At 36.5% G+C, this 24,602-nt stretch overlaps 1 protein-coding gene across 1 annotated transcript in view; it reads left to right on the plus strand.

Annotated features, from left to right (window-relative positions):
- Nucleotides 1–24,602, plus strand: part of HCN1 (hyperpolarization activated cyclic nucleotide gated potassium channel 1) — a 202,643-nt gene that overhangs the window by 9,796 nt on the left and 168,245 nt on the right. The window contains exon 2 of the mRNA XM_050913365.1: nucleotides 15,216–15,639. Coding sequence (XP_050769322.1) covers nucleotides 15,216–15,639 — 424 coding nt within the window. The remainder of the gene's footprint in view (nucleotides 1–15,215; nucleotides 15,640–24,602) is intronic.

The raw sequence follows: 24,602 nt of genomic DNA on the forward strand, positions 1-24,602 counted from the left end.
CATGACTGCATGTTAAACAAATCTGTAGATTGCAGTAAATTTATGGTAATATATCATAGAATCCTAATGATAAATGATTATTCTAAGTTGCTCTAGGTCAAAGCTATGGGAAATATACAGAACTTTTATAAGATACATAGAGTAAGATCTATCCAACTCTACCCAGGAGATGGAATAAATGTATGGATACAAAACTATGGGGATGCAATCAAGCTTTCACGTGACTACTGAGAGGTCTTCCATCAGGCTCTTGAGTGACTTCTGTCTATGCATTCATTCCAGGAGGACTTATGATTTCTGTCTGGTAGAGAAATTACTATCAAACCAGTAGTAGGTAATACTACCCCGTAAAACATCTTATTACTGCCCGACAGTATACACTTGCAAGCTTCTGGGTTCCCCAAACACATCCTGGGCTACAGGTTCCTTGAAATGGCTACATATGGGCTTATTTGCACTTGATTTCTCAGTAAAGATAACAGCCAAGCTTGTCTGTCACTCTGGTTCACCTTGTCTTTAGTGCCAGACAAGCTCAGTAGTAACACAAAGATTTCCTTTTCCAACTAGGGATTAGTCTCTCAGACACAAACTTGGAAACAAAACATAAGTAGTAAAATAAATCAAGCATATACCTCAAGCTTCAGTTAATAATTTGGTACCTTTCTCGTTACCCACCTTACCAAGTATACTTCACAGATGTCCTGTTTTTCAGAGCTGTGTGTCCAGTGTTCATGAAAACTGTTATCTAGGTGACTCCCTAAATACTGAATCCTACTTTTTCTGTCTTTTATTTATAGCATTTCTTATGGTCTAATTTTCAGGTAGTGAAATCCTGCTATAAGCAACTTGCAGTTCTCATTTGAAAGTTAGCAAGAGCATGGTGATGTAGTCCCTGACAGTTTTTTTTTTTAAAAACAACTTGTCTTTTCCCTCATTCTGTTTTTCCTTCTCCCTCCTACATCTCTTCCTGAAGATATAATGAATTCCTTTATATAAACGGAAATGATGCATTGATTATTTTTTTTTAATTTGTTAGCTCTGCTATGTAGTTTTCCATTCTTACAGAGTCTGTTAGCTAGGAGATACTGAGCTCTTTGTTTAAACTAGCAGGGAGAGGTTAGCTTAGGTATTCTTCATAGTGTCTTGGAGTTTGTAAATAAACACCTTGTAATAATTAAAACATAATTGTATGCACATTTTCTATTTCCCATGACTTGGGCAGGTTGGCAGCTTTCTGTTGAGAATTGCAACCTGATGCAATTGAACATGCTGCTACCATAGACCTAGTAACAAGATACTTTGCCAAAATTGTCCCCTCAGCCTGTTTATTGCCAGCTTGGGAATTCTAGTGTTGCATACATCTATCACATTAAAGATAGAATTATAAGAAACACACTTCTGTAATGCAAAGGGAGTGTGGTATCAGGAGTAAGCACTGCCAGATGGTAGGCAATCTAACAGAGCATTTAAAAAGGGTCAGAATCGAAAATGTCTGAAATCTGATGGCTTATTAAGCAATAGACGTTGCATGTGTGGGACAAGTGAGAGAGAAGTAACCTAATTTAGGTGCCCACATGACCAAAATTGACTTTTAATTGCATGCATTCTGTCAGTAAATATCTGAAATACATGTTTTTACTAACTTAAAGGTGTTTTTTGAAATTTGGAACAGAATATTAAATGCAGTGATATACTGCTGGGTGTTGAAAAGTTGAGTAGGATTTGTACATGTTCTTGTTGTGTATTTATTGAAGTAGTGAATTTATTGTGATGGCTGATCTCTCTGAAATGGAAGAAGAAATCTAAAACCAATTTCAAGGTTTTTGACGTTGAAAAGAATTAAATCCAGGACCTAATAATTGTATAATTTCATACACATATTAGTTAGATGTCAACTAAATACAACATAAATGATGACTGAATCCAATTAAATGTCTTTGGTTTTAGTTTTCTATTTAAAGGTATTAGCTATGAGTGTAAAATTTCTTGCTTCCCTTTAAACTGTCCTCTGTTCATGTTTCCTAAAGGTAGATTTTTCTGTAGTCTGCCTGTATGCTGTGCTCTGTCGTTCACATGCAGGCTAATTTTCTTTTGTAGAGACATGATTCTCGTTAACACAGGTCTGAGGAACACTCCTTCAGTATTATACAACCTGTCAGTGTTACTCAGCAATTTCCACCCGTCCGCCTCTCATTCCCCAGGACTGTATGAACATTGCTCGATGTGACCATGGTTGTTTCTATAATTTCTAAGCTGCAGCCAACTTTCACATTCTCCACAGGCTAGACCAAATCTATCTTTCTGTGGAAGGGATCGGAGAGCTGCAGTGAACTTCCACTCCCACACTTCTTCCTCACAGTGCGACAGAGTTCAGACTTGCTTCAGGGAAGGAGAGCTAGCTTTATAGCCCAGGAACACAGGTACCATGAATCTGCATAAAATGGTAGCAGATGTTCCTGCTGGGGCTACTGACTTGTAATTCCATGAAGTGTCACTGAATAGCAGCTCATCTTAACATTGAATGTACATACTGATTTTATGCCACTGGCAAAATGAGCAAATAGAATGGGATATTTAACTTGGTTTCATGTTTCCAGTACAAACTTTTCCATTTCTGGGACGGCTTTGAAAATGTCAGTTCTACCCAGTGCTCTGCACAGAGTGTGCAAATCTATAGGATGTTAGATGAAGATCCAAGATGGAAGTCAGAAGCCTATCTATCTTTGGATTTCAGAACGAGCTAGGGACCTAGATACTTGTAAATGTCTGGACTCTGTGCCTGAACATCTTTCAGAATTCTAGCCATAAGGAGCCATAAATGGTAAAACTGATTTTAAAAAAATGTCAGCCATGGGTGCTGTGCATTTGCAGAACTAGTATATCAGAATAATTTGAATATTCTTCATGTTCCATTTCTGTCATATTATATATATTTTGATTTGCAGTTTATAGATCAATATCTTTTCTAAGATTATGATGAAAAGTTCTATTAATCATTTTTCGCCCTCAATTTCTTGCTATTCTCCACCAATGAATTATTAACATCTATTTGGCTGTTCTAATTATTACACATCTTTAGCTTAAACATGTTTGAATAGTTCATAAATCACTGTCCTCCAAAAAGGAAACATAAATATTTGGCTAAATTAAATTTTGTCTTTCTGAGGAATATTGGCTTGTGGCTAAAACCTCTTCTGAGATCTCTAAAGTAAAATGTTTTCATTTGCTGAAAGCCAGAAACAGATTTATTATATTTAGACAACTTCATTTTGAGTGAATATGGATGGAAGATAAAGGTGGACATCTGGTGTTTTGTTCACCATGGTAAAGGGAAGCTCTTTCTGTTTTGCTGTATCAAAGCAACAGTCATCTGTCTCTATATGAATAAATAGCTTCCTTGGTACTTTTGCTGTTGTTTATAGTTCAGGTCATAGGTCCCTGACCAAAGTTTCTTTGAGTGCTTATTTTAGAGGCTCTTATCAGTGGCTACAATTATAGGCAACTTTACTTGCAGGCAAACACTTTCCCCTGTCACCCTTAACCTGTACTGTGTGGCTGATCTCGAGAGCAGCGTGGGGGCTGTGCCGTTGTTAAGGAATATGGACTGCTTCGTTTGAATGCCTGAAGATTGGAGAAGAAGAATTTTTGTACCAAGAGACTTCAAAGTCAACTGTGAAAAACAAAACACACTACCAAAATATGAAGTGGAGAAGTAGATTATTAAATAATTCCCTTTTATATTTTTTATGATAAATATTTATAGGTGAAACATATAACAAAGCCTGTGGTTAAGTTTGAATAAATTTTCAGATCTTAATATCTTTATCAATCTTTTATTTTTCAGGCTGAAAACTGAACTGACATGTTTTTCTGATGCTTAAAGTGACTTCCTCTCTTTTAAAAAAAAAAAGGCAACTGTGGAGGAAAAAAAACTTTATCTAATATACATATTTTGTATAACAACTCTACTTTAGATGGTACTGTCTCAGTGAAGATAGAATAGAATTTTAAATTAATCTATATATTGGTAACAAATATCTTCCAGTGGCTCAACTCCATTTTATATGACTAAATTAAAACAAAATAATTAACAAATGTATTTCAAGCCAATAATCTGCCATAATTCAATAAATACTTTCAACACATAGTTTGTAAATTTAATACATTTTGTTTTTAGAAATGGATCTTGACCATCTATTTCAGTGTTGTGTATACCTTTGACAAAATGTAATGGAACCTCTTTTTTTAATTACAACAAAGCGATGGATATGACCTGCAGTACTGCTGCTGGCAAAGGTGTACTGGAAGGAGAAAAGGCCTCCTTGCATGTAAAGGCTATCTCTTGGAGTGCTTGATATTGCAGGTTATCTCCTGTTTTGCAGATCAAAAAAACATTTAATAAATAAGTATATGTAGGTGGTTTTGTTGGGTTTTTTTGGAAGGCATTTGATTGTTTGCTTTTTTAAGAATAACCAAAGCCATTTTGTTAAAAAAAACTTCTTTGTTTCCTTATATTGAATTAAATTGCAAAAGGGCCATTCAGCAATCACATTCCATTACATTGACCAATGTTCATAAATGTCAGAGGTGGATTTTACATCCCCAGAAACTTGGTTTGTATTCCAAACCTCCACCCTTCGCTGAGCTGCTTGCAACGGCAGTACATGAGGTTTCGCTCAGGCTTGCTTGCGTGGAGCTTGCTAGAGCATTAGAGGGTAAATAGCATGAAAAGACGACAAGAGGAGCAGAGGTAAAACTAACAAGGTCACAGTTACTTAGGCCAATAACTAGAACATCTTTGAACATCATGTATTCTCTTTCTTGTTTGCTTTGTTTGCTTTTCTGGGTTTTCCTGTTTGTTTTAAACAAGTGAATATCAGGTCTATCTGATCACTGCTCTGTCTAGCGGCATAATTAGCTGATTTGTTTTGGCAATGCAGGCAGAGTGCTATGCTGTCAAAAGGATAGTGAGACTGGAACGTGCAGTATTAAATTGGGAAATTTTAAAGAAATGTTAAAATTATATTGCATCTGCTTAAATACTGTGGAAGGCAAATGGCTAGCAGAGAGATCTGGATACAGGTTGAATAATGAAAAAAATGGGGATTTCTGAATGTGGCTGGTGGAAGGAGAAACCTGCAAGAGCTGCGTTTTATTTCTGGTAGGGACAGGTGTTTTAGTGTATGAAGTATGAAATTATGTTTTGAAAGATAATGGTAAAACTGAATATTGAACTTCTTAGCTGAGTATTCTCCTTCCTACCTGCTCATTAGTGCCGAGCTCCTGAGGTGCGTCACCCTGTAAAAAGGGGTTCATAATAAATATACATGGGGAAAGGTATAAGCAAGCTTGTGGAAGATTACTTCTTTCATTTCTTAAAATACTTTGTGTTGTGCGCATTGTATTTTCAATTAGTTCATGTTTTAGATAAATTGATACAATGAATTCAGTTAATAAAGTTAATAAAATAACAATTCCACAATCATACTAATACAAGTTTCAGTGTGTATATTTGAGTGTGTACCTGAGTGTCTCCTGTATCTGCTCAGGAATCAAAACCATTCGGCCTGGATGTTCAAAGTGCAGAGTAATTTCTGGAGAGGAGAGGAGAGGATATGAACCTGTACATTTACTTTGCACAGCACTTCTGGCATGGAAACTTTCAATAACAATATCACCTCTCAGAGTTGTTCTGCTTTGACGGAGCAAAAAAGTGAGAATGCCTCTCCAGTTTAGTGGTTGCCTTCCCTGGGTTTTTGTTCCTGCTCTAGTTTATATTTGTTTAGGGAAAGAGAACGTCAGCAGTGTACCTCGCTTCAGGAGGCACAGTATGGCTTGGGGGTAATGAATTTCCCTGAGAGGTGGGAGATCCTGGGCTCAGCTGCCCACAGATAGATGAGGAAAGTCAAATGGATTTTCCTAGGCATTGGTGAGAGCTCTAGGTATTGAGCTGTTTTGCAAAAGGGGGATGCGCATGACATGACCCTAATTACTTATCATGTTGCTCTGTTGTGAATTTGATCTTTCTTTTTCTTTTGCTTTTCGAAAAAGCAAAGCTAAAAAGCAAATTCTGAAATATATTATAATCCTTTTTCATCAAAATATAAGTAAAAATGAAGAAAATTATAATTTTGATTTGATTTGAACACCAGTTCCTCAGTTTCTCATGTTATTTTCACAAGAAACACAAGTTATTAATATATTTTAAAAATACATAAATATTTTAATTAGACTTAATTACCTTTTGAAGCAAATGATTTATTGCAACGTGATATTAATGGATTACAATAAAACAACTTACTGATTCTTAAAACGGTACTTCCACTTATTTTAAAGGGTTGAAATCTCAGTACTTATTTTTATATTTAAAGAAACATAGGCTTTGGAGCCAAAGATCACCCATAAATAGTTGTAAAAGGGAATACTAATTTAACTTGATATATTTATGCTATCTCGATTATTTGTGCTTGCATTAGAATCTTGTATATCTGTGTAGATACATAAGAGGTGTATAAATATTCAGTCATGTTGCAGGTCGAGGGAGGTGATTCTCGCCCTCTACTTCGCTCTTGTGAGACCACACCTAGAGTACTGCATCCAGCTCTGGGGCCCCCAGCATGAGAAGGACATGGACCTGTTGGAGCAAGTCCAGAGCAGGGTCACGAAGATGATCAGGGGGTTGGAGCACCCCTCCTATGAAGACAGGCTGCGAGAGTTGGGGTTGTTCAACCTGGAGAAGAGAAGGCTCCAGGGACACCTTACAGCAGCCTTCCAGTACCTAAAGGGGGCCTACAAGAAAGCTGGAGAGGGACTTTTTACAAGGGCGTGTAGTGATAGGACAAGGGGTGATGGCTTTAAACTGAAAGAGCGTAGGTTTAGATTAGATGTAAGGAAGAAGTTCTTCACTGTGAGGGTAGTGAGGCACTGGAACAGGTTGCCCAGAGAGGTTGTGGATGCCCCATCCCTGGAAGTGTGCAAGGCCAGGTTGGACGGAGCTTTGAGCAACCTGGTCTAGTAGAAGGTGTCCCTGCCCATGGCAGGGGGGTTGGAACTAGGTGATCTTTAAGGTCCCTTCCAACCCAAACCATTCTATGATTCTATGTATATTTGTTTTCACTCATGATGTAGGAGTACAAAGTCTGCATGTGTAATCCATCAACTTGTTTTATACCTGTCTATAGTTCTACACTTTTTCACGTCTCTGATTTTTCTCTTCATGGATTTGAAGACTACCTCTTTTTTTTTCAGTTTAAACATAGTGCCCAGTCTTGCCTTCAGTGAACTTTTACAAGAAATGATACATCAAATTCTAGTAAATGAAAATTCGTGTTTGAAGCTGCTTGTCCGAACATACTGTATCTTTGTACAGTTATATGCACAAAGCCAGTTTTACCTCTGATTACCAGAATGAAATTGTTAGTAGTAGTATATATGTCAAACACCAGAAATCTCAGTGTCTTACGTGAACCAAATTGATTGTCCTAGTCTTGGTTTTCTTGTCAGAGGTATTCACCTCAAAAAACTAATTGTCCCAACTCGTTTGGTGGTCACAGGCCTGTCTCCTCACAAAACCCCATGACTGAGGTCTATCAATAGCTACTGAGCAGTCTTCCCCATCATTTCCGTCTCTGAAGATAAGTAGAGAAAAGGGACTTGTCCCCGTCAGCAGAAACTTTAAAGATTACACTGATAACTGAGAGATTGAATTGGTTTTAAAAAAATCTATTAAAGAAAAATATTAGGTGATATTGTCTGGCTTTCTTGGTTTTGTGAGGGGGTGTGGGTTACATTATTACCTTCCTTTTCACATGATGCTTTGTTGAGAAGAATTACAGAAAGTGTCTCCCAATTTAAGCCTCTGAATTTTTACTTAGTATGGAGGCATCCTAAATGTCATGTTTCTAAATGGCACTCTTAAAATTACTGTCACTACAAAATTCTTAATTAATGCAAGTGTTTCAACATGAGATACAAGATTATTTTGCAGCTAAAATATTTTTAGATCTGTCTCTTTCAAACTTTTTCTCATGCTTGTAAAGTGGTCATTTCTAATTTGAGAATGTGGATGTGTATTTTACAGTGATCCACTACAGAAATTTGCAGACATTTCAAGAATCAGTATGTGGCAATTTGCAATTGGTTTAAGGGTTGGTAATATGAAATGGAAACAAATCAGTTGGAGTCCCTACACAGAATGTTGCCTGATACTGAGGGGCTATGGTCTAACAGTTTGAACGGGGGGGTAAATTTGAGGAAGATACGTTACTTGTGCTGTGACACGTGTTAATGCCGAAGCAATCTTGATGATCTGAAATACACCTGTTTTGATCAGCATACAGGTCAGCGTAGACAGATTAAACTTTTTCCAGGAGAAAACTCATTTGTGAGTCCTGACTCTTCGTGAGCACTTTTTCTTAGCTGGTAGCTATCTGGGCAGGAGCACTACCCTGCTTTTTCATCGAGCAATGGGGCTGAAGAAAGTAGCAACTGTGTAAAGGTGGGGGAGTGCAAAAGCAGTATCAGAGCTCCACTGACAGTGGTGCACTGTTCTTGCCCAAGGTTAGGTGGAAGTCAGGCTTTAATTCTTTCTACTGTAGTTTAATAAGTTTCTCTGGAGGAAAAGCAACTGCAAATACCAGATGTATTCAAGCACTTGTGGTAGGGGATTATTGGCTAAAACCAAAGAGACTCATTATTAAATAATATAGCCATATTATATAAATTTCTCTTTGTCCTCTCCTTCCTTCCCTCCTGTATGCAATGAGGGCAACATTACTCCTGTTCCTTTATTTCTCAGAAATCTGAGACTTAATTTGTTAATGCATGTAAAATACTATAAAAACTTTAGACAGAAGCTATTGCATGCGTACCAAGAATTAAAAATCTTTTGATGAAATGTCCACTGCTTAAATATTAGATGAATTTACTGAAAATATACATAAATATATATATTAGTGTAATGTTAATTAGTTAATTTTATAGTCACTTTCCATGGACAGTACTGTGATTTTCTTTTCTAGTAATCAAGCCTTTGAAGCACTCAAGCTTTAAACTTAATGAAATGCTGTAACCAAAGCCTTTGAAAGCAGTAAATTGCTGGTCATTGGCTTCACTGAGCTCTGATCACGTCCTCCGAGAGCTGCATTTATCTAATCATCTGCCTTGTGTATAGAATCACATCTGAGCAACAAATTGCGAATCTCCACTGCTAAGTGTGTTTAGTTATCAGATAAAACTCATGAAATCTGGAATTGTGCAAGTTTGTAATTTTTAGATACATTCTATGGCTACATAAAAAAGAAGACTCATTATTATTAATCTCTCTTTGAGTTCCTTTTCTGCTGCCAGGTAGGAAGTTGCATCAGTACTTAAAAAATAACAGCAAGGCATATAAATTGGATCTCTAAGTATATATGGCTAACCATGAAGTAATGGGCATCATTATTATTCTGAAATCAAATGAAGATTTCTGGTGGTCTGAAAACTTCATTATTATTTTATTTTTTTAATCGCTTTTAATCTGAATCAGAATGGAACCATTAAGTTCGAAGATTCCCAGGTCCAGCACTACTCATAATTTGGGCAGGGAAACTGAGTTTTCAGAACATCAGCCTCTGCCTCATCCCAGACTGACTAGTCTCAGGCAGGTAAAGAAAGCCTTTGTGCTGCTTCAGCAGGTTACCTAGCTGAGACGATGAAAGTTCATTAAGCTTGATATGTTTTAAATTAAAAAAGAATAGCAAATATTGATGAAATTTTCACCTGAGAAAGTGCCACAGGCTTCTACTTAATAATATTTCTGCCCTTCAGCCTCAGCACTTGAAGTGTAGGAGATGCTGTTAGTAGTCTACTGTAGTGTGTGCTTTACAATCAAAAGGGGTGAGCCACAAAAGGGACTCTGTTTCAGCCTTGCAAGATTCCTCATCTATGTTTACTTAACATAAGCTAAAAGCTGTCAGAGCGGAAACAGAGGAGAATAAAGAATATAAATCAACAATTTCAGGAGAATAGTTTATATTTTAAAAACAAAACAAAAACCTAAACCCAACCTTCTTCCTAAAGCTTTGCAAAATTAAGTACATTCAGATAAGGAAAGTTTTATCCATACAGAAGGACTGCCCAAGTAACCTGTTTGCTAGTGCAAAACTGGCCAATGTAAAGAAGTGACACTTCACTAGTCATTTTAATGCATTTGTGTTAATGTGATCACACAGATAGGTTACAGTAAATTCTAGGTCTGGAACTTTTAAAATAAAAAAATTGCTGCTGAGCCAAAAATCACGGAAGCACTCCACAATAGATTTGCACCATTTAAACAGAATTTGTTCCATGGAGGATGTCGAATGCAGTATTTCTTGTCAAAATAGAAGGAACTTCATATTTAATTTGTATGCCTTTTTCCCAGAAGAAGCATGTTTTCCTCTAGGTGTGTGTATGTGTGAGAGAGAGACAGACGGGCAGAATGAAAATGGATAGCTGGGCAGAAGGGGATATCCTCACTTACAGATTGTGAAAAAAAATGGTGATGATTTTTCAGAAAGTTTTCAAGCACAGACACCTGTGCAATCATGACAAGAATTTGGGTCCCCTGAAGAAAACCTTCCCTTCTTCATTCTCCTGTCCTTTCCAACACATCCCCATAATTATCTGCAAGTTGCAGATGTTTTCAGGTGTGTCTAGCTTTGCTCTCTCTCACTAAAAGAATAATATAGTTGGACAGCAAGAGAAAGATGGCATGTCCTATGAGAATCAAATTCTGACATGGATAATACCAAGTTTAGTGCTTGTTACAGTACATTGTAATAAAGTTTTAAATTACAGTTATTTCTACTAAGATTGCTTTGTTCTATATAGGACATTGATTTCTTTGTTAGGTGAACTGATGACCCATGAAAACAAAAGAGATACAGCTGTGTTTGAAGGTGAGATAAAAAAAAGTCAGTGTTCATTTCACTGAGCATCTGCTAGTCAATCAAAATATTTAACTAAAGAGGAGGCAAGTTTTCCATGGAAAGCTTGTGCAGATTTTTTACAGTTCTTGATTCTCTGAATTTGTAGAGTGAAATCATGTCTCAGATGCATCAGGTTTCGTTTGAAAGATATTTTACAAGCAATTTGAATGTCTTTTTCAAAGACCTTCCACTTTATGATGTGGCTGATGAGTATTTGTGACTGAATTTCATGAAGTTTTACTGATGTTTTGCTCTTTTTTAGTAAATAATCAGACTTTTCTTATCTTTCTGGAAACTCAGAAAACTTAAGCAAAGCCCCGACTGCTCTGTAGCCTCAAGTCACAGCGCTCAGTGCCTTAGAGATGCTGTTCACTCTGCTGTTTATGAGACCACTGACAACTTCTGCTGGGTCAATCTGGGTGTACTGTAAGGATAATCATATAACGAACTACACTGATTCAAGGACATTGAGACAGCTCTGTCAATGGGCAGCAACCAGGAAATAATAAAGAAAGCAAATCTGAATTACTTTTTACACAGTTGTATATACAACAAATTATGCAGCAAATGAACTAACTTAGAGCTGAAATTTCCTTCTTTAAGGCTCATTTTTCTCTGGGTTGGATATATAAAGTGGAAAATAAAACGCCTGTTAGAATTCATAGCACCTTACATTATTAAGCTTAGTACAAACATTGATTAATTAATACTAAGTAGTTCTTTATTGCTGCTTGGGTAGACACTCATTTTGAACAGACTGTTCATCCTATCCAGGATAGCCTGTGGCAATAAATAAGCCACCAAAGCTTCAGCACCATGTTCCAGAGCTGTAAAAAACACTGTGGTATTACTGTAAGCTTTGAAAGTATAGCAGATAAATTATGAATGAAAAGGTCACTGAAAGAGGGCTATGAATCCAACTAGTTTTATTTGAGAATACCTAAGTAATAATTAGCGTGGGTTTTTTTATTTATGTATAAAGTAATTCTTTAAAATTTAGAAAAAATAAGCCTTAAAACTTTTAAAATACTTTTTTAATACTTAAAGAATTTTTTTACCTAGCGATATTAAACCTCTGAGTCATTTAGAAGCATTTAAAGTTTCAGGAATAGTTCAGTGCAGTGCGGTGCTGATCTTTATGCCTTCAGTTAACGGCAACTAGTAGTAGCTGTACTGAGTTAGCTTTAGAGGAGCAGTAAGCTCCGTAGCTGTTTGCTATGGGGCTAAGGTCAGTTCTTGCTTCTCATTATGAGCTCTGAAAGATCTCATTACCCCCAGGCTCTTATTTTTTCTTCCTTATTCTTGAAAACTTTGTGTCATAAGCCTGTCTTTTCCTTGCTTTTTGTCAACATTTTACAATACCTTATATAAATCTGGAACTCTGAGATTGTAAGTTTTAAATTTATAACCATCCTCACTGGGGGAGGGGGAAGTAGCAAAAATAAATAATGCTAAAAATAGTTTGAAACAAAGGGCTACCTCTGTGTCTCAATAGCAGCTCCTTGCACTGTCTCGTGAAGCTTTTCAGATTGCTCTTGGTTACATGAATAGTAGGATGTTCTGAACTGGTAGGCAAGGAACGCATTGTATTACTTTCTCTGCACAGGTCACAGAAGGGCAATACAGGAAGTTGTATCTAGATTTCTCACCTGAAAGAAAAATATCATATAACATGGCCAACAGAATGGCATTTGGAAACATTTTCCTAAAAGAAAATGTCTGATTCACCTCTAAATGAAAAATAAATCACAGTATAATAAGAGTTTTTCTTACTAACTAATCAGCTTATACTATATTATGGGCTAAAATCAAAATACAAAATGGTACAATCTCATAGTCCTTAGCATTCAATCTTGTTTTATTACTGAAGCCCTAACACTATCACTTTTGCTGACATTCAACATCAGGAACTCCAGTGTGTTTTGCATAATCACAGTACATAATGATCCTTTAAACTCCGGATTACTGTAGGATGAAAACACCTGGTTCTGTATTACATTTTATGTTGGCTGGGTGGCTGGTTGTTGTGCGGCTTTGGTTAGCCTTTGTTGCATAACTGCTGCCTGTGCTGGTGAAATGTAAAGGTCAATCTGAAATCAAGCGATGCTTTGCTTAGGAGTGAGCCACAGATACAAGTATGCCTCTTCTGACTATTTCCTAGTTGTTTTCCACTCATTTTCAGGATTCCTTGGAGACATTTATTCTCTCAGAACACAGTTTTGTGAAATATTTTGGTCGATAGCATTGTAAAAGTGTTTGTGGTAATTGTGCCTGTAGATCATAGTAGCAGTGATATATGAATTTGGTGGTTCCTTCTGTATGGTAATTCTAGATTATTGAAAAGGAATCTAGCACAGCAAGAAGCCTATTACATGAATTTAAAAAGATAAGAGAAATCAGGAAGTTTTTGCCAGATATGGTACAGATATGGTGAATACCATCAGATGCTAAGCAAAAATACATACAGCCTGGATAAAACTGAATATTTATAGCACTTAGTATTCACATTTATTGTAAGATTGAAAATATGTAAGACATAAATCACATTGTGGTACACAGGGAATTACTTGTAAAGTCTGTTTCATGCAATTTCTGAGTACCAGTTAAAGGTACTTTGCCTTCTACTCTCTCAAATGATAGTCAAGCCTGATCTCCGTAGGTTTATCTTGGAATAAAGAATTTTAAAACTGGGAATTTGCATGCCACTCGCAATCCTATGCTATTCTTCCTTTAGTATGTTTTAGTTACAGTTAATTATTTATATTCTCAGATCAGCAATTTGTAATCTCAGAAGTATTTTCATAGATAAACATGAAACAAAGGGAGTTTATAAACCTGGATCATTTGGTGAATACAAGAAGCAATCTCCGAAATGTAACGTAATGCTCTGTGCAAGTCTAGCAAAAACTAAACTTGTGGTTCTGAAATGTTTTTTGGCCAGTTAAACTATTATTATTGTTGATTGCCATGAACCTTTACGAAGATCAGGGTGTTTGTTGCATGCCAGGAGGCTGGTGCTAGTATGATGGCAGTGGCCTGAAGTCAGTGCTGGAGTGATGTGCTGGTGGCATGTCCATCACATGTCCACCACGCGGGGCCCCACTGTGACAGAGGGCCAGAGCAGGGAGACAGTTGTGGAGCCATTGCTGCCTCCAGTCCTCTAGAAAGTCTAATGAGTCCATGGGGAACGGTTGTTGACTGGTTTCTGTGCCTCTCCAAGTTGAACAGATCATGTTCTCAAGCAGAACAAGAGGTCATGCATTTGGTTCAGGCTTTGTCAAGTTCAGTTTCAGTTCTTTTATTGAACAAGAATAACTTTCTTTGACAATTTAACATTTAGGAGTTATCATAATTTTCTTAAAAACTGTTGGATATATACTGCTATCCCCTGGAAATCTTCCATCGGGATAGATGAATATTCTATGTAACAGGTGGGTTTACTCACCATTTCTATAATATATGCTAAAGTTATGAGTGTGGCTCTCTACCATCTGTATCAAGCACTGTTAGCAGCATTCTAGCAGCGTTAGAGGGGAGCCTTTAGATACTTCTGGAGCAAAATGGTGAAATGCAGTACCCATTTTCTACTATCTAAGTTTCAGCTATTATTGTCCAGACTTCTTAGCTAGCTCTGAAAGAAGATAGACTATGAGATTGTAAAAATGCATGAAAGTTCAATTCAGGTTGTAAAAGTGAATGAAGGTTTTGATGTTATCTAATTTTTGTTTCTATTTTTTCCTTCAGTGCTTTTTTTCTCTTCCTGTAATTTTATTCCAGCACTGTAATGGTATGAGTACATTTGCGAAGAGGTACTTACATTTAATATGTTATCTGTTACATATTTGGGTTTCCATTTGGATAGAAGCCTTAAAAAAACATTGCATTGCTAAAGCACTTCTGATTGGCACCAGACATCAATTTTAGTTATATAAACCCACTAATAGGTTTTGACAGGAGTCTGGATAAGTCTACTGAGTGCCACACATGGACACCTTTCAGATATGCCATGGAGTGATAAGCCATAGTACTGCCTTTATCCTAGATGCATGTTATTGAGAAGGAAGGCACATACTGAAATGTATTAATTTGTCTTCTCTACTGACTGTGAATATATTGAATGAGTTAAAACAATGAGAGTTTTCTTAGCATTAACAAAATGTTTAAGCATCTTGAGGTGAAGTTGGCGGCATGATAGAGACCATTTTTCTAAGCATGTTTTATCACATTACATCAACCATTCTGTTTCTTCCTTTTTTTTTTTAGATTTTACTGGGACTTAATCATGCTCATAATGATGGTTGGAAACCTTGTCATTATACCAGTTGGAATCACATTCTTCACAGAACAAACAACAACACCATGGATTATTTTCAATGTGGCATCAGACACTGTTTTTCTATTGGACTTGATCATGAATTTTAGAACTGGCACTGTAAATGAAGACAGCTCTGAAATAATACTGGACCCTAAAATCATTAAGATGAATTACTTAAAAAGCTGGTTTGTGGTTGACTTCATCTCATCAATACCAGTGGATTATATCTTTCTGATTGTAGAAAAAGGAATGGATTCAGAGGTTTACAAGACAGCAAGAGCACTTCGTATTGTGAGATTTACAAAAATCCTCAGCCTGTTACGTTTATTACGCCTTTCAAGACTGATTAGATACATACACCAGTGGGAAGAGGTAAGATTTATGCATCATTCGCTAAGATCTTATTCCTACAGAAAACTAGTCAGGTGTCTCTGAAGAGCTACACAAGAACCAGAATGGAATAAAGCGTTTTTACTCACCAATTAGTGTAATTACAGGTGCTAGTAGAAAAGCCTTTTTGGAAAAAAAAGCACAGAGTAACCATGAATATGTTTGGGACTGTCAGCACAATAAGCATGGATGGGCTCCTATTGAGAATAGTAGAAATTTTAGCAACCACCTAAATGTGCATTTGAGTTTGGTGACTAGCACTTAGTCATTATTAACTTATGAAGTTAATACTCTTGTAATCACAGAGAATGTAAAATACGTGTTCATATTTTTCTATTTCAGGAGAAATTGAAACCGTTTATAATTGAGTAGATTTCCTAGAATGCTCATTGTTTGAAGGCTGTATGTAGGCTGAATATATCAAATTCTGACCTTTTTTATAAAAAATGAGTAGTTCAAATTTTGAGTCATTGCCTTCTAAACTGTCAACTCCACTATTTCCAGACATGAGCTTATGCTGCCTGCCAATTTGGCATGGTGGCATTTCCAGGAAATTACGGCATTCCCTAATTTGGCATGCTCATGGCTAGGAAGTGTTTAATGCTTTGGCACATACCACCATGATTCAGTCATTTCATTTCTTGCCTGTCCCCATTTCTGTAGTTCTAAATATCATAATATATTTTAAAAGGAAGTGCAAAAAACATGGGAAAAATAACTGCTGTTTTTTAAACCTTTCTTGCAGCAAGTGTAATGAGAATTATTTTGTAAAGCATTTTCATGGAAGCACTATTGAAATAGATTTGCATAAATTTATTTACCTACTTTGATAAGGATTTATTTGATTAAATGAATATTGAAGTATGATTTGGTACCATTTCTCGTCCTTTTTCTGCTGGTTATCTCCAGTATTATATTCACTTTCTGGTTTAACAGAAACCTAAATGCAAAGCCATCTCACAAATAAAGTTAGATTATATTTAAAAATGGCATGATGCTGGATGATACTAAGTATCAAAAGTCTAATAAATTTATAGTTGTTTCTCAAAAAGCTCCTGAAATAGGTCATTGTTTTTTATTACTGTATTTTGTAAATTCCACCTCTTTTTACCTCCCTGTAATGCAGTGTAACTATGTTTTTGACACAGAAATAGAGCACTGCAGTTTTGTACTCAATTTAACTAAGGCAAATGATTAAGCATATTTTGCAATTCTACCATAAAGCTGTGCTTTTGTCTCCTCTGTGCTTTACAGAGAGACAACCTTCTGAAATGCGTTCAATGACATTATTTTCTGGCAGCTTGAGTTAATAGCTTGCCACTATAAAGCCCTACTAAGCAGAGAAATTAATACCTTTTTTTTTTTCCCTTTCCGTCTGTTGTCAAAGATAAATCAGGTATTCTAAATCAAAAATAGTTGAATCGGCCACTAAGTGGGACTAGACGTGACCAGAGGATGTGGTCCAAACCAGCAATAGCTGGTGTTTGGTCCATTTAATCTTTAGCTAATGGCTGCTTGATTGCAACTTCACCTTTGATTCCACTAGTAAAACTTGTGAAATATTTCTTCTATGATACTTTGACAAGTATTGAAAAATAAGTGGACTCCATCTTTTTGTGTTTGATAACAGATTATAGTGCTCCCTGGATGTTCTCAGGAAGGTGAACAAGGGTCTGAAGTTTTTTTGAGCCTGCAATAAAGCAGCAAGAAGCTTGTTGGCTGCTTTTAAAAAAGATTTCTGATGACTGTGAGAACATGCGGGAACAGTGATAAATATGTAGACTGAATCAGGTTCTGATAAATCCCAAAACAAAATGTGTGCAAGAAAAAAAAGGAGGGTTTTTTGTTTAGCATTTTACAGATATCAGAAATGAAGGTGGTCATGGATTTTCATATTTGGCTTTTGTTATCACAGTAGTTGATTATTACTTTGGATGTAGCTTGTGAAAGTGTTCTGCATGGGGATCCATTACCACTTTGAAGAAATTGTGTTTTACAGCATTGTAAAGTTTTAAAACGAAAAAATTGGGTGGGGATAAGCTTTGCTGAATTAGGAAACAGTAGTTGGATGATCCCATAGAGGTAGTCAGTGAGACCTTTGCTGCTGATACTAATCTTTTCTGTATTGTGCATGTTTGCACATGCATAGCAGGGAGCAACTGTTAACTATTTTTTATGACACAGAACTGGAGCCTGTTTGTGTGTGGTTAAAAGGTTTTAATAGTTTTTGCATGTGGGCTGACATGTTGGTTTTAAATGTGGTGCAGATAAATCTGAAAGACTATGTATTTGGATCCAGAATAATGAGCATTATGTCAAAAATATTGAGAGGACAGCCAGCAAACTCGTTCTTCATAACCTGCCAATAGGATACTTCATGGAAAACTGACTGATGAACAAACCAGGCTGTAGAATAAGGCTGTTATCCCATTGAGGTATTTATACGTCCTGCAACAGAAAATTGTTGAAAATTGTTTCAGCTTTTCCTTTTTTAGTATCACATACATGGACTTCAGTTGGTCAGGATCCTGAACTTTAAGATGAGTAGGCAAAAATTTAAAAGAATGTTGTATGATACTGGTGAAACACGGTTCCTTTTATTTATTTCCACATCATTTAAATCAATTAAATCAAGATCAAGCTGCTAACAGCTACATAGAGTAATATTGAGGTAAATAATGTATGCATTGCAGAAGCTTTGTCCTTAACTGTTATGAGGGAACAGAGCTATAGCCTGTGGTGCAATATATGTGAAATCTGATTGATTTATTCGTATCAATCTGATGTTAATAGCTTATCCAAATGAATGACTCAGTGGAAATGGGAAGAAACACTTTAACAAAGGGACAGGAGATATGTTGGCAGGAATTAATCTACTGAATTTGCAAATTCACACTGTCCTAAAACTGCTTTTTAGCTACAATATCTAATAGTCCAGTCCTTTACAACTCAGATGTTGACAAAGAGATCATATGCTTGCTTAAACAAAATTATATACTATAACATGCAAGAAAAGAAATGTTATTTAAATTGATGATTGCAGAAATTATACTTTTGCAGTAATTTCTGACAGTGGGTTTGTTTTGGATTTTTTTTTTTTTTTAGCATAGGTTCCTAAAAATACCGAACAGCATGTACTGGACCTAATTCTTATTTACTTTAACTTATTTTATGAGACTGCCTAAGCTGCTGACCCCCAAATGTTTTACATAGGTTTGCACGCAACTAGTAAGTTATTCTTAGTTAAATATGCTCATAGATAACTGAATACTTAAAAGATACAAAAAATCAGGAATAAGTATATTGTTACATGTCAAATGATATGCCACTTTGCTTTATATTTGTCTATGATATAAATTTACTGATTCTTTCAAATAACAGTATTTTCCAAAAGCTGCTTAAAAAACAGACTTTAATACCTTTGCTTACAGCTATTCTAATCACAGGACAAGACCTAGTGGATGTATCAGTAAATAGAAGTGGTACTTCTAAAACTGTACCCTAAGTCTTTCTCATTCTGAGATGTCTGATTATGTAGAATTAGAACCAATTTTAAAGTGACTGAATGCTTATTGCAAGATGTGCAACAAAGGTTATGTTTTGCAAAAAATCATTTAGTAAAATATGTGATAATTGTAAATTGCAACCATGTCTTATTTTGGTTTGACTTGTACTGAAATCTGGTTTTCAATTTGCCAAACATTTTCAAGGTTCATGAACCTACATAAGTGTTGATATCCGTTCTAGCTGTTTCTAAAGCTCAGGTGTTTAATGAAACATATTTCTGAGCATGTCACACAGACATGTCTTATTCTACATTTTACTGTTTTATTTCTAATAATCACAGTAATGCTGATCCAGAAAAGCTCATAAATACAAGCTTGCTTGAATGCTAAGTCTTACTAAAGTGCTTAAAAATTAAGTAAGTGTGTAAGAGCTTTGCCAGATCAGGTCCAGCATTAACAATTTCATCTGTTGCTTCCGCGCTACCGACCCTAATTATCACAGATCCCCACTAGGTGTTCTCTCCTTGTGCTTCTGCTTGTTGCCAACGAGCACAAAAACACCTATTATGCGTACACGATGTTGAGTCATTATTGTTGCCTAAATAAAAATGTTGTAAAAGAACACTTGTGTTATCCAGACAACAGAAGACAACTTTTACATCAGTAGCCTGCTGTTTCTGGGGTAGGTGTACAGATGACTTTTGTCCCCTGTAGAAAATCAAACCACTTTTTCTTTCCCCTACAGCCAGGTGAGAAGTCAAGGTTTTTTGTCTCTCCTTTTGATCACTGACTGGGGAATTGTGTGGGAAGGGAGAGATGATGAGTTAGGTGGGTACTTGGTAGTGCTGGATGAAAACACATCTCTTTACTGATTGGATTATTAATTTTATTTTAACAGGACTGTGTCAACAAGACATGGGGTTTTCCTGTCAATGATGGTGTTATACAGTTTAACTTTTTCAATTAATGGTCTTACGGAAATGGGAGGTGACATAATACTTTTTTCTTTCTTCTCATTCAGTTTTAATTCCTGTCCTCCAAGGAGATAATTTAAAATACATTTTCTAGGCCCTATAAAGTTGTGTCAATTAGTGAAGTACTACAAACAAGCTTACCAGTACAGGTTGAGTGGCAATTTTGAAGTAAATTAGCTTAAAGTAGGACACACTTTTTTATTGCCTATTACAAATACCTCAACCAAAAATGAATTGTGTAGCTCATAGGGTGTGAGGGGAGGAAAGTTGTTAAATAACTCTGGGGGAACGAAGATGTAGTAGAGTCCACCTTCTCTTACTGGCACTAAGTCTGAATTCTGCAACAAAGCCTCTGTATTGATGTCTTCTCCCTTCCTACCATTAAGAAGATGGAAATAGGAGAAAATCCCTATTTCCTGCCAATTTCTACAGGAAGGAAACAGAAAAGCAAGTTTTGCGTTCTTGTTCACAACTTTTAGAAAGTCGTGCTTGGAAAATGCCTCTTATGTATCAATTAGTGAATTTGTGTCCTCCCACATAAAGTCTATGGTTGGGGTCAGGTTGTGTGGATCGATGAGAAATATCAAAAGCCCAAGCTGTTTGGCACTTTTTGGGGTTTTTTTCCTAAGAAGTGTTCCCTAGCAGGACTAAGTAAATACGCAAACCATGATGAATTATTCATGTTGTTGTTTAGTGTGCAGATACTTGCTTGTGTATGTACGTCTTACACAGCTGACTTCCATTTTGTGCTGGGCTATATCTCAGGCACCTGCAAGATTTGCTTGCGGCTTCCTCCTTGTTCTGCAGTCTTCCCTACCAGACGAAGCTGTTGTCATGTGTTCTTGACATGTGCTGACCAGCTCCACCTCTTGCGTAATCTAGAGGGAAAAAACCCCACGATGTTTTATTGCAGTTTGAATTACAAAATCTAAGAGTGCTCCTTGCTCAACATAGCTACGGTAGAAGGTGAGCTCTGTAGCTTCATCAGAGCAGAGGGTTGCCCAGCCTAGTTCCCCAGAGGGAATGCGTTCCCTTTGTGCCTGGGAGTTGTGCTGGCTGTCAGTTTGTTACTGGGTAGGACTCACAGTGCTGGTATTCCTCCCTAATACAATTGGGATGTTGGCTAACGGATAGTCTGTCTCTATGACAGCAGTTGAGAGCAAGGTATTTTATCTGCAGACTGTGATCCTATAGAGCCAGAACCCGGACTACTAGCCGTTTTCTTTCTCCACTTAAAATTAGAGAGGGTACAGGCAGTTTCTTTGATACTGTTGAGGCTGTCGATATTATGTCTTGATAGTGTAGTTATAGTTTACTAAATATAATTTGCTTATATGGGTAGAACTTAAATGATAGGTATGATACATAAATAATACCTAAATTCCAAAATAAAGCATTATACAATATGAAAGAACATGTGAATCAAAACATCTTCATAACAGCAAAAATCAGTCTCATAATATATAGATATGTAAGCCTCAGTGCTGTTAAATTTTTCTTCTCTGTCATGTAACTTACAAGCCTATTGTCTGTGTTTTGCTAAACAGAGCACCTAATACAATCTTTAATAAATTGGTAGTGTTCCAAATGGGAAATTATAATGGATTTCATTTCATGTAAACCTTTTTGTTTACATGGAACTATCCATATTTTAACATGAGATGGGTAAATTGTGCTCAGTTGTGCCAGTGGTTTTTCATTTATTTAGATGAAAATTATTTATTTGAGAAAAGTATGTATCATTGCAGCTAAAGCATACATCCGTGAAATGTCACTGACATAGATGATGGAGCATGCTCTCAAGTTTTTATTTTTCACTCTTTTAAATTTTGAACAACAGTAGGAAAATACACATAACCAATAGAGACAATTAGAAGGCATTATGATCCATGGTCTCCTAATAATAGAATACTAACTGCCAAAAAGGAACAGCACATTCGTAGAGCAGGCGATTACTGAAATGCAAGCAAGACATAGAATATTCTGTTTTTTAATTTCCTACTTTACGGTCTACGCATAATCACTTTCATGGAAAGAATAATCCATCCCCCTACAGAGTAAATAGGAACTGTTAAGAGTGTAAAGTTTCTTGCTTCATCTTTTTACTCCCTTTTTAAGACTTTGCAAACTGAGCTGCCTTTCTTGTGTGCCTGTGCCAAGAGAGTAATTGTGTGGCGATGATGTTTTCCCTGGGAGATAAACCATGTAGAACATAGCCTGAGATAAATTTCCCTGAACTCAAATGTTGTAAGATAATGTTTTCTTCTTTATGAGAGTTTTGTCTGGCTTCTATGGTAATGGTCCTGTTGCTGAGAGTCTTGGCTGTAGACCCAAGAAGTTGGGTTCACCCCTGCAGTAGCATTTCTAGATAATGCCAGTCAATCAGTTTTGAAAATGATCAGAACTGCATCAGCCTGTCTTTGACACTGAAGTGTAACACAGTTTTTTTAGAAGAATTTTTTAAAGTCTAATTTGTTCTTCATTATTTTTTAAGCCATTCTGGAGATAAGTCCTTGTTTTGCACTTGTTAGAGCTTGCACACGTTACTCCTAGCTGCAGATTTGGAAAAAAGCCTCTTGTTCTTCCATCCTAAGCTTTTAACAGAAGCAGAAAGCCCGCTTAGCTTTCACAGGGTGATGGCCTGATGGATACACACCATGTCAGGCAAGGGGGGAGGTCGGGGATGTTCAATCCTCTTGTGAGACAGAGTTGCTGGCTGCTCACCGTGTCGTCCTGCTCCCTCCCTGGAGCTGAAGAGCCGTCAGAGAAGCCAATGATGGCCAAAGAGCTGTTTGGGCAGCCCCGGGTCTGGATTGTGGTTCACCATTCAGACGCTGCAATACTGCAGAGTCCTTCCTGCGGTGAGCGCACATTTTACAAGCTGCCTTTGGTTCCTGCAGTGATGAGACAGAAGGGGAACCTGTGAATTGGATTTTTCAGTTTTTTCCAATGTATTTTAATAAGAATGACAATTTTAGGGTTTGTTCTTTGCAGGCTAAACACAATCCATTCAGGTATCTCTGCATTTTCAGCTTTGTATTAATAGTGACCAGTTCAGAATGATTGTTTACACTTCTGAATTACTCAGCAACAGTAATTTAACTAAAAGATATTCTCAGCTTGTCACTAATGCCTTGTAAGATCCTTCCCCTCTGTGTTTGTTTGCATAATACCAATAGATCTTTGCATGTAAAGAAGTCAGTTGAATAAATACCTTAGATTTGTGCACAGATTTTAACTTGTCTTGGTATTCTCTTTATGTAGCTGCTAGGGCAAGTCATCTTTTAGAGATTGTTAGGGATACATTAAGGCCATTTTATACTGTCTTAAGTAGACTTTTAAAATAAATTTGTTAGAAGACAAATTTGAAGCTGGGTTGCTAGTCTACATGGTAACATATGCCCAGTTATCAGTTGAAATGGGAGACTTTTAATCCAGTGTAATAATCTCTAATACAGTATTTATTTATTTATTTATTTAAGAGAGCAACAAGATGTGCTTACAGGGCATCATTACTAATTGAAAGCTGAGGAACACGTTATACAAGAAAAATAAATCAGAAGTGTACGAGTAGAAGCTGGGTATGAACAATTCTAACCTTTTCCTAACATTTGGCTACAAGGGGCATCTGATTTTTAAATTAACTGATCATGTATTGAAGGGTGGAAAGATAATTTGTTAAGATTTCAAGTTGATATAATTCTATGTTCTACTTTAAGGAGAAAGTTGCAAATTGCTGTGAACAGCTTTTTAAATTAAAAAAACCAAACCCCATCACTGTATTCTCTCATTTTCTTATGTGGAGAACAGTGTGCTGGTGAATTTTGTGGGATTTTGTGGGACAGCATTGCCTCAGTCATCTCAGAAAGGTCTGAGAGGTAGAAAAGGGAGATATCTGGAGAACTTGTGCTGGGCTGTGCTGGGTAGACCATCTGTGCACTGTTGCCTTTATTTATTCTCTGAGTCTGTCATGTTCCTTAGCTCATCTGGGCATTTTATCAAATAAGATCAGCACTGAAATAATACAGAATTCACCGCATGTCAGTGGGTTGAGGATCATGTTCTGATTTCGATCAAATTTGACTACCTTCTCATACAATAAAATACCTGGGACACTACTTGTTTAAGTAGGTTTCTGTTATTATGGCTCCCATTGAGGACAATGGAATAGTCGTTTAATAGTTAATTAGGAACAAGGTTCTGCTTTATAAGGATAAAATGGTCTGAATTAACCACTTGGGGAGTAAGATGCAACTGTATAAACCTACTTAGAGAGGGCTGAGGAACTGAGATAGCAGTGTAGAAATGGCTTTTCCAGCTGCAAGTTATATTTAATTAGTTATTTCTAACCTGAATCTCACGGAGTTTATTCCAAATAACCATGACATTATCCCACATGTAATGTATGATTTAAATATAGTTGTGACCTGAAAAGAACAGGAAAATAACTTAATTCAGAGATTGT

Source organism: Gymnogyps californianus, chromosome Z (genome assembly GCF_018139145.2).
Source record: "Gymnogyps californianus isolate 813 chromosome Z, ASM1813914v2, whole genome shotgun sequence".
Lineage (NCBI taxonomy): Eukaryota > Metazoa > Chordata > Aves > Accipitriformes > Cathartidae > Gymnogyps > Gymnogyps californianus.